The sequence below is a fragment of the Lactuca sativa genome, chromosome 8 (assembly GCF_002870075.4).
Source record: "Lactuca sativa cultivar Salinas chromosome 8, Lsat_Salinas_v11, whole genome shotgun sequence".
Lineage (NCBI taxonomy): Eukaryota > Viridiplantae > Streptophyta > Magnoliopsida > Asterales > Asteraceae > Lactuca > Lactuca sativa.
In genome coordinates this window covers 98,264,049-98,275,244 of record NC_056630.2, presented here as the reverse complement: position 1 = coordinate 98,275,244, position 11,196 = coordinate 98,264,049, and the positions used below count along the sequence as shown (strand labels likewise).

At 36.6% G+C, this 11,196-nt stretch overlaps 1 protein-coding gene across 1 annotated transcript; it reads left to right on the top strand.

Moving 5' to 3' along the window:
* Window positions 1-5,776: 5,776 nt before the first annotated feature.
* LOC111878061 (uncharacterized) lies at window positions 5,777-9,265 on the top strand. The gene is made up of 9 exons (XM_023874577.3): window positions 5,777-5,948; window positions 6,467-7,462; window positions 7,634-7,718; window positions 7,815-7,910; window positions 8,012-8,164; window positions 8,241-8,348; window positions 8,438-8,557; window positions 8,647-8,856; window positions 8,954-9,265. Exons 2-9 carry the CDS (start codon window positions 6,489-6,491, stop codon window positions 9,077-9,079), a joined length of 1,872 nt encoding a protein of 623 aa, XP_023730345.1. The 5' UTR covers window positions 5,777-5,948; window positions 6,467-6,488; the 3' UTR covers window positions 9,080-9,265.
* Window positions 9,266-11,196: the final 1,931 nt, after the last annotated feature.

Genomic DNA, 11,196 nt, shown 5'->3' with positions numbered 1-11,196 from the left:
GAGTATAGGATCGATTGCAAATGCTATAATATTTAACCATTCTAAAATTTTCCAAATGTCTAGCGCATTTAGAGGGAAAAGGACAAGAATTGTTTTGACTAAAATAATTAAACAACTATCAAAGGACAATCCAAAGTTCGCCGAGGATTGGTCGCTTGTGAGTAGTTGGAAGTATAGTATTGGATGGACCTTATCGACATTATTATGAATAGAAAATATTCTATTAAGAATGAGTTGTCATATGAAAACTATGGAAATGTTTCCATATTAGGAGTTGGATATTCAAAGGAATGTACTTTGAGTGAGAGACATCACATCTATAGAATTGTCTTGTAACAATATCCGATAGAGGACTTTGTAATTCCATTGGCAATAGTCACTGTGACTTTTGTGCTATGGCATTACGAAAGGATCATTGCATAAAATGTTAGAATCTAGCATATTCCATAAGTGGCAAGAATTTGATATTCTTTCATTTATGAAAAGGATTAGGAGTTATGAAATGAGTATTATTGGAAATGTGCTCATTTGATCTATTTCACAAAGTAAGAACCATAGGTAAGCATTGTGTGCATGCTAAGAGCATGGGACAAGTGTAGTAATAATTCAAGTAAGAAGTTGATTACCCGAAACAACAAATAATGAGTAATCGATATGGTGATAAATAAAAGGTGTTTTATTTATACTCAAAGGTTTGAGGCCATATGGGATTAGTATTATTCTTGTGTTTCACTTTTCATGTTTTGACTTCCTGAATAATTTAATTGGTTTAGAACAGTTAAATTATTCAAACGGGTCACCGTCGTTCATATGTTGGAAGTAGATATGAATGAAGACTGTCGTGAATTGGTGTGTGGATTGTCTAAAGAGAATTAGACATAAGCAAATGTTTGCTACAACGTAAATGAGTGCGTATGAATATGATTTGAGCATTGGATTAAACCCACGCTCACTTGGATCACTTCATGGATTGTTATCACGAGGGATTAGTGAGAAGATAATATCTTATATTCTTGAAACCGAGATGTGTGAGTTGTATCTTGCGAGTCGGTTGCATATTGATAATATGTAAACGCACCAGTAACTTGGTGTTATAAAACATATTGTTGTGTGTGATTTGGTGAGTAAGTGCAAGCGAGCATTGAGTCAAAGTTTATCCGTTCCTTTTATCCAAAGTAGGATAAAAGTGATATCTGTGGGCCCCTCGATAATTTAGTGATGGCACCTAAGTGCTTGGCCAAGCCAATACTAATTTGATGTGTTCAAATTGTAGTCTATTGTCAGTCATCATAAATCTGAATTTGGGAAACAACACATAGACAGAGAGAATGATTTAGATCCATGTCTCAGTCTATACGATATCTAGAATGGATGAATATATGATCCCTTATCTTAAGGACACGCGTATCTGATAAGATCAGAGTTGACAGCAGCTTTGGAAAGCTACAATTGCAGATCAGGATCTGAAGTCATACGCATAATAGTTACTAGACTTATCCAAGTGGGAGAATGTTGGATTAGTGTCTAAGTCCATAACTATTTTGGTATGTACTTGACCCGATGGTGCATGGTCCTTTTGGGTTGCCTTCACCAAAGCAACTTGATAGGATGAATAATGGAGAGAAAGGATTAAATATGATTTATTAATATATTATGAGAATAACATATTAAAGGAGAAATCATATTGTTTAATTAATATTAGTCAAGAATTAATAAGAATTAAGTTTGTGGCTAAAAGACATTAATTAAACTAAGGGACTAGAACTGTCAATTGTATGATAATTGAATATTGAGCTAATGGACTCCATATTAAAGGAGTAGAGGAATTCTATGGGGAAACCCATTAGAAATCGTCCCTAGGCCTTTAAGGAAGGAGCCCATGGGTTGCTTAGGGCTTAAGCATCCAAATTAGGGTTTCCTAGTTTGATAACCCTAATAGCTGCACTATTTAAAGATCCTTAGAGCACCAAAAACGTGGGCAGGTAACTCATTAGGGTCTTGGACGATTTTTGGGTGTCTCCTTCTCTTCTCTTCTTCATCCTCTTGCTCTTGGCGTTTGTGAACCATTAGAGGAGTGACATTTGTGACTCTAAGCTTTCTAAAGTCAATACAAGAAGGATTTGAGATTGTTATTGCTACATAACAATGATCAAGGTATGATCTAAACCCTAATTTATATGTTATATTGATTATCATATACTAGATCTAGGGTTTATAGTCTTGGATAACTTGCATGTACAATAGAGAAACCTAGATCCAAGCATTAGGGTTTGTATGAGCACATAGGATGTTCTTATGGCTTAAACCCATCAATACCGAGGACTCATAAGCATTCCATATGCGAGCTGAGGGCCAAGAGAGCATACCAGACTCATACTAAGGGTTAGTCATTTCGTTACAGTCCAAGGACTGAGGGAGCAAGCCATATATAAGTTGTGGACCAGTAGTACAAGCCAGAATCATATTGTGGGCTCCGGGGTAATCATGTATGTAGAGTTGTGGACCCATTACATGTTGTTATTATGTGTGCTAGTTGTTACGCATCGGTATTTTGGGGGAACTCACTAAGCTTCGGGCTTACGGTTTCATTTTTGGTTTCAGGTACATCAGATGATCGTGGGAAGGAGAAGGCGTGATCGTGCACCTCCTTATGTTTTTACGAATTGATTCTGGGAAACCCTGACATTAAACCATTTTTGAAAACATGTTTGTAATATTTATTAGTTTTTGCAATGACTTAAAAAGGTTTAAATTGGCTTGAATTTTATGGATGTTACAAGTTGGTATCAGAGCCTTGGTTTGAGTGAATTAGAGGAACACTCGTGTGAATCCTGTCTCAAATCAAGAAAAGATTTTTGAAATGATTTTCAAATGGTTTTCAAAATAATAAAGGAGGATGCAAGAGGACAATCAGAAGGAGCCAGTAAGTAGACCCCAAAATACCATACATATATTTGATATCATGATATGATAGAACATCATGCTAGTACTAGGCTAGGGATCTTCAGGAATTGCATGATAGAATTGCCTGATTGTATGATGCCTGATAGCCTAAGGTTTTCCTTATATGAAATTGACATCATTACTGTAGTTGCTTAGTGTATGCATCACGACCATACATAATTAAGATCTTATAGCCTGAGAATGTTTGGTTTGGCCTTATTTCATTTTCTTGTTTGATGAAGGGCTTAGAGTAGGATCAAGTATTCAAAAGTCTATAGGGTCTAGCGTTATGTATGACTAGCATACACGAGTGTTGCGGAGTTGGTGGAAGTTTCACCGGGTGGGTTATACGAAGCTGGTAGGCCAGTTATGAGATATTTAGCATTCCTCTAGGAGTGAGGATTGAGCGCTCGTCATGTTATTTCTTTTGTTTGTGGTACTTTCGGGGTTGGTGCATTGTGGGAAGTCCGGAGACTTATGAACCAACTGGTTTAGATAAAGTGAGCGGTTAAGGGTTGTTGGGGGTATCATTTGTGCATCAGAAAATCTCTTGCGGAATGGTTGCGTTATAAATCTCGTTATTTCATGAGTCGTTGTTAGGGGTTTGGATACCAAGGTTGGGTATTAGTTATGGAGTCTCGAGTCATTAAGTTCTTGGTGAATGTATCGAGTGTTTTTCTAGGTGGGGGTACACCTGACCTAATAAGGGTTGGATGCAATGTGAAATTTTTGAGCTGGTTATCTTTACTTGTAGGATCAGTGGTTGGTAATGGCGTGTCAGGGAGTTAAGGGTTTATTTAAGGTTCGGATTCGAGACCTCATCAACTACTGTTCAGACTGTAAGATGAGTTTTACCACATTATACCGTGGTTCGAAGGCACCAAATGCCGACCCATTAATTATGGTTATTGGTTAGTATAGGGATGATTTAGGGGTTGTATATGGTTACGTAGGCTAGACCGAGGACTCTTGATCCAGGCTCTCTTACATGTTCCTTATTTGGTTGTGGTTCTAGAGTAGGATCACCTATCTTGGTGTCTATCTCACCTCTGAGTATATACGGTCATGCATTCCTTGGATTGTTGCTATTTAGTATGCTGCTAAGCTGTAGTGATATGTTAGATTTATATCCTAGTATCAAGTATACTGGTATCTAGTATGTTGTTATGCTGTAGTGATCTTTAGATCTGTATCCTGGTATCGAGTATGTTGCTCTTTGTAGTGACCTGTAGAACTTTATGTTATCAATGCTTACTAGTTATCATCTAGTGAAAGTCCCCTAGGGATTGTATGTAGTAATGTAGGATAGCCTGAGAACTCTTGATATAGGCTTTATTGCATGTTCCTTGTTTGGTTGTGGCTTTAGAGTAGAATCATATGTTCGGGTGGCTATCTCACCTATGGGTACTTATGGTTACGTATTTTATGGAGGTTAGCTGGTAGCATGACTGTCTGTTATGAAAGGACTAGTAGGCAGTAGTGGGCTGTATGATTCCCGTTGTCTGTATTATGTGTCTAGTTGATCCTTATTTGCTTATATGTCGATATAAGGTAGTGGTGGGTTGAGGAGGTCATGCTTTGTGTTGTAGGCCAAGATACTAGGTGGGGAAGGTTGTAAGCAGTAGGCACAGTGACTTTAGTAGAGCGGTTGGGTTGAGGCGGTAGGCCAACAAACCTTGGGATTTCAACCCGAGGGCTGGGTGGACCTGATGCTTGCTTGTATGTTTATCGTATGGGGTATTTTGGGGGAAAGTCGCTAAACATTATGCTTACCCAGTTGTTTATGGTTTAAGGTATCATCGATGATTATGGGAAAGCGAAGGCAGGACTGTACACACTCATCAACAACACCGTGGATTCACATTTTGTATGATACTCTAATTTTTAATAAATGCAATTTGGAATAAACAATTTTCTTAATAACAAATTTATAAATTATAAAGTTTTACCTAGTAAAAATGAAAATTCTTGGTTGTGAAAATGAGACATTACACTATCTATTAGGGTTAATAGGGCTTAATTTTTTTAATTTTGACTATGTCAAGTTGGTTTGGACTTTGGATATTGGAATCAGGTTTGGACTTTGGTTATTGGAGCAAAGTAAGTATTTCCAATCTATATAATTCATTACTGATTTACTTATTTCCGGTTGACTTTTTTTTTTTTTTTTTTTTTTGTGATAGTTGTTAAAAGAAAAGAAAAATTATGCTAAGAGAAAATATGAAGCTTTAAAAAAGAAAATAAACCAATCTTGCTAATAATAATCATGAACAAATTAATATTGAAATTGATAATGAACAATCTAATGGTGAAATTGATAATGAACAAAATTAAAATGATTATAATTGTATTTAGGGAAGGGTCCTGACCTTTTGGTTCGCTTAGAACCTTCAAACTGGTTTAAAACGGCCCAGCTGGGATATATGCTAAATCCGCCGGTGTGGAAACGCCTCCCGCACATCATTCTTTTAGTACATCGTCGAGCCTTAACGGTGAAATAGGAATATATATATATATATATATATATATATATATATATATATATATATATATATTTTCTCGAGGTTTGCGTTCTTATCCGTTTCTTTTAGTTTTTTTAGTCGTCTCTATATTAATTTATTTTTCAAGCTGATAAATGTTACAAACTGAAACAAACGTTCAGAATTAATGGCAATTGAATAACCAAAAATAAATAAATTGGGCTTATTATTATTGATAATATACGTCTATATTATTTTCGAAGTGCCATTAAAAAGCATACAACACGGCATTAGCCCTCATGTGTTGTCCTTGGCCGGCATAAATGACCTAAAGGAGTCGTACAACAGCGGAGCTTGAGTCAACTTTCCTCGAAAGTCGAAAGAGACTGATCTACTATATATACCAAACACACGGCTTCCTTTCTTCAAGATTTTCTCTTTTATCTTTTTCCAATTTTCCCCAATTCGATTTTCCTCTTTGGTTTTCGTAATTTATTTTCCAAGTTGAATACTCACTTTACACAGGTACGCTCATCTCTTCAATTTCACCTTTTTTTTAGTTTTGATTGTTAATCGATAATTCTTGGTTTTCGTTTTTAGATAGTCTTCAAGTTCACAATTTTGAATCCGATTGCATGAACGCGCGATTTCTTATTCCCTTTTTTTATTTTCTGAACTTTTAAGTTTCTTCAAGGTTTGAAATTTTCGATCTGTAGATTGTGTGTTGAGATACACGAGGAACCGATCTGACGTCTAGATTCAAAAATTTGGTTGGATTTCCATTTCTAGGGTTTTGTATTGATCTGATTTGTAATTTATCAATCCGAAGAAAATAATCAGTTTAGATACCTCAGATCGCATCCAAACATCCCTTTGCATGGCTGTTTGATTTGATAACAAGCAATTTGTTTTCTATGAATGATTACTTTAGACTCAGATCCAAACACCTCCTTACATGTCAATTCGATTAGATTACAATCAATATTTTTGATACGTTTGTTTAATTTATCGTGGGTTTACATTAATTTTCTCGTGATCTGCAGGGTATAAGAAGTAGGGCAAGAAATGTTAGAGCAGTTACTGATCTTCACCAGAGGGGGGTTGATCCTCTGGACATGTAAAGAGCTTGGAAACGCTCTAAGAGGATCACCAATTGACACCTTAATTCGATCCTGCCTTTTGGAGGAACGATCTGGTGCAGCTTCATACAACTATGATGTACCTGGGGTTTCATATACTCTCAAATGGACATTCCACAATGAGCTCGGCCTTGTGTTTGTTGCTGTGTATCAAAAGATTCTCCATCTTTTATACGTGGATGACCTTCTTGCTATGGTGAAACGAGAGTTCTCTGAAATCTATGATCCCAAAAGAACAGCGTATGATGATTTTGATGAAACATTTAGACAACTCAGGAAGGAAGCAGAAGCACGTGTTGAAGAGATGAAGAAATCGAAGCAGGTGGTGAGTAAGCAAGTAAGTAATTTAGGGAAAAAGCAAGGGCAAATGCAAAAATCTGGATTTGAAGGAGGTAATAAAAAAAAGAGTGGTGGTGGGGAGTCTGGTAAAGATGGTTCTGATGGGGATAATGTAAAAACTGTTACAATGGAAAATGGTCATTCCAATGGGGAAATAGAGAGTAGGGGTAGAGTCAATGGTAAAGAAAATGGTGATAGTAATACTAATGGAGGGGCGTTTGATGTAAATAAGTTACAGAAGCTTCGTTCTAAAGGTGGGAAGAAAACTAATAACCCTGTTGTTAACAAGGTTTCCAAAGAGGAACCAAAGAAAAAACCTGCAAAAAAGAATAGAGTTTGGGATGATTCACCCAAAGAAACCAAGTTGGATTTCACAGATCCTGGGAGTGAAAATGGTGATAGTTTCATGGCTGTTCAACAAGTTGTTGAAGGTGAGAGTATGATGGACAAAGATGAGATTGTCAGCAGTGACAGTGAAAGTGAAGAAGATGATGATGAAGCAGAGACAGATAAGAAAGTTGATTCAAAGAAGAAAGGATGGTTTTCATCCATGTTCCAAAGGTTAGTTTATAACTCATATTTTTTCATTTTTAGCACTTCTAACCTTTTTTTTCCCTCTCACAACTCCTTTAACATGCAAAATGATGAATATTGTGAAATTTGTTTTAATTGAAAAAGAAAAAAACCATTCTCTATTTTTTTTATAAAAAAAAAAAAATCTTGTTTATACAGCATTGCTGGGAAGGCAAATTTGGAGAAGGCAGATCTTGAACCAGCTTTGAAGGCTCTAAAAGACAGACTTATGACCAAGAATGTGGTATGCTTTTTCATTCTCAATATCAAATTTGTCGACTTTCTTGGATAAAAATACAAAGAAGTTGGTGATTTACAAATCTACCCTTTTGGTGCACAGGCTGAAGAGATTGCTGAGAAACTTTGCGAGTCTGTAGCCGTCAGCCTGGTGGGGAAAAAGCTTGCTTCTTTTACAAGGGTATCATCAACAGTGCAGGTGAGTTAGTCAACTCTGTCCTTTTTTGTCATTTTGGTATTTAAATTTCATGGTTACTTGTACTTGATTTGTTAAAAATATGAAATTGATATCGAGTGCAGGCTGCAATGGAAGATGCTCTTGTTCGCATCTTGACTCCAAGGCGTTCTATTGACATTCTGAGGGATGTTCATGTTTCCAAGGAACAAAGGAAACCATATGTTGTAGTGTTTGTTGGAGTCAACGGAGTTGGAAAGTCAACCAATCTTGCCAAGGTATAAAAAAAAATATTAAAAATTAAATCTTGGCATAAAAGACAAAAAAATAATATGTGAAACGTTGTGTACGTAGGTGGCTTACTGGCTTCAACAGCATGACATCAATGTAATGATGGCTGCATGTGACACTTTCCGTTCAGGGGCAGTTGAACAGCTTCGCACTCATGCCCGTAGGCTCCAGGTATGCAATTGAAATTGACCTTTTTGTCCCTCTAATAATGTTCTTTCATTTCCACCTCTTAATGCATTGTATGTATGTTTTGGTTTCAGATCCCTATATTTGAAAAGGGGTACGAGAAAGACCCTGCAATTGTTGCTAAAGAAGCAATTCAGGAAGCTACACGGAATGGATCAGATGTTGTTCTTGTTGACACAGCTGGTCGGATGCAGGTAGATATTAGAGAAAAACCTTAAATAAGGACCAAAATTGAAAAAGTTGGTTATGCTCAGGGACTAAAGATGTAATTTGGAAATTGCAGGACAATGAACCTTTGATGCGTGCGCTATCGAAGCTTATATATGTGAACAGTCCGGATTTGGTGCTTTTTGTGGGGGAAGCACTGGTGGGGAATGATGCGGTGGATCAACTCTCCAAGTTTAATCAGAAACTAGCTGACCTGTCACCCTCACCTACCCCCAGGTTGATCGATGGGATCTTGCTTACAAAGTTTGATACCATAGATGATAAGGTGCATAAACATCATATATTCTTATTCTTTATTATTATTATTTTTTTTTAAATTGAAATGAAAAATTAAAAGGTAAGTTGGTTGGTTTTGTTGTTAGGTTGGAGCTGCACTATCGATGGTTTACATATCGGGAGCACCTGTGATGTTTGTAGGGTGTGGACAGTCTTATACAGACCTCAAAAAGCTCAATGTTAAGTCCATTGTCAAGACCCTGCTTAAATGAATCAACTCACTTGTGTGATGTGTCTGCTGCTTTGTCTAATCTTTACTTTTGCTTTCCGTGTGTTTAAACAAACAGCTTTGTGATTTCGACTTGGTTTTGATGTTTTCTGGTTGGTTTGTTTTATTTGCCTTGGGTTGTTGTGAAATTATTTTTCTTTATGTGCAAAATCAGTTTTTTTCTTTCTCATTAACAGATTTTTCCCAACAGTAATTGCTATTTAATGCGTAAATAAGTGCTTTATAGTTTATAAATTAGACTAACAATGATAGTATTACTTCATAAACATGGATACATGAGATACTAACTCCCCCAAGACAAAAACTATTCAATTTGTCAAACTCAAAAACTATTCTAGGAAGCGTTTTTCAGATCCACATCTATAAAGCCATAAAATGAAAAGCATATACCAAAAATTACTGTTTATAAAAAGTAATTTGATGTAATTGTACCTTGAACACATATTACTCCGTAATCACTTTATGCTTTCATGTCCTTCACTTTATTTTTCCGCATGTTGGTCTTTGGTTTATGCTTTGACTTATCCTGCCAAGACCTTTCCAATATAGCTCACAATATGTATGCCCCAATATAAATACTGTATTTATGATCAAATATAAGGCAATATGCATAAAAACCACTATATTTTGGTCAATTTTATGATTTAATAGTTGTGAATGAAGATGTATTGGTAAAGCTATTTATGATTCTATGTTAACAATTTTCCATTTTTATGATTCTATGTTAACAATTTTTTCTATGTCAAGACATTGACCTCTTATAAAAGGTTAAAATTGTCAAATTTGAATGGCTTTAGTATATTTTTGATCACAACTATAAACAGAAAAATGACTAAATATATAGAATTGGATTTTATGTAATTTGCTTTGATTCATAATATTTTTCATTTTTAAATAACAAAATCATTTCCATAAAACATAAAAGTCCATTCACATTTGTTTTCAAAATCCATAACATCAAACAATTTGTTCATAATATAGAGTGTCCCAATAAAACGCCAGAGAATGCATGCCGCGCCATCACACCGTGCTCTTGGCCTTAGATCATGAAGTACCTAAAACAATCAACAAACTGTAAGCTAACGTTTAGTGAGTTCCCCATAACATACCCCACACAATCCACATAGTCACATAAACCATATCAGCCATATAAGCTATATAAGCCATGCATATAAACATATAAGGATGTCATTGAAACCCTCCAAGGTCTTACACCGAATGCCATGGGAACCCCCACACGGTCTTAGTCACCGCCATGGGAACCCCCTGGGGTCTTCCATGCGAGTATCACAAGGACAACTAGCATAACATATATCACGAAATCAACTAGCATTCCACATATCACATAATGGGCCGACCTTGGTGCCTTCGAACCATTGGTATGGTGAGAAGACTCACCTCTTAATAAATGCTGAACCGGTAAAAATCAATCCCAACTCACAACTCCGAACTCAACCGCTTACCACCACCCTACAACTAACTTCAACAAAACCCAAAATTAACAAAGATACCCTTAAAGTCAAACTTGGTCCACCCTGGTCCAAGTCAAAGTCAACTGTCCATGTTGACCCAACTCGTCGAGTGCACTTGCTGACTCGTCGAGTTCCTTCAGTTCTCAGAAAACCGAGAAAAGGCCCTAGTCAACTCGCCACGTTATCCCAGTAACTCGTCGAGTTCAAACAGTGTCCAAAAGATTGGGGAAACCCCAGACCAACTCGCCGAGTTGGAATGGCAACTCGTCGAGTTTGCTCAGTCTTAACTCATTCAACCAATTTCTAAGCGAGTCCAATGCTCCAAACCATAGATCTGATCCCCTAGGGCTGAGATACCACATAAAGTTGCTGACTTTATGTCCATGCATGGTATTAAGGGGGCTAAAACACTCAATCCTAGCTTATTAAGGGTTTAGGTCACGAAGAAGGGCCAAGACTAGATAAAGATGACAACTTTAAGTCAAAATAGGCCATGAGATGTCCAGATCTAAAGTCATAGCTTCATGACATGCTCAAATCCAAGAATGACCCCAAGATAAGCTAAAAATGACCATATACTTTCATAGGAGAAGATCTAAGCAATAAAAGGCCAATGCATCGACTTTAT

Bases quoted from the DNA above. Each gene is read 5' to 3' on its own strand.
- LOC111878061 (XM_023874577.3), top strand. From the start codon at position 6,489: ATGTTAGAGCAGTTACTGATCTTCACCAGAGGGGGGTTGATCCTCTGG. The intron at 8,558-8,646 runs GTAGATATTAGA...TGGAAATTGCAG, and splicing joins ACACAGCTGGTCGGATGCAG to GACAATGAACCTTTGATGCG. The intron at 8,857-8,953 runs GTGCATAAACAT...TTTTGTTGTTAG, and splicing joins TTGATACCATAGATGATAAG to GTTGGAGCTGCACTATCGAT.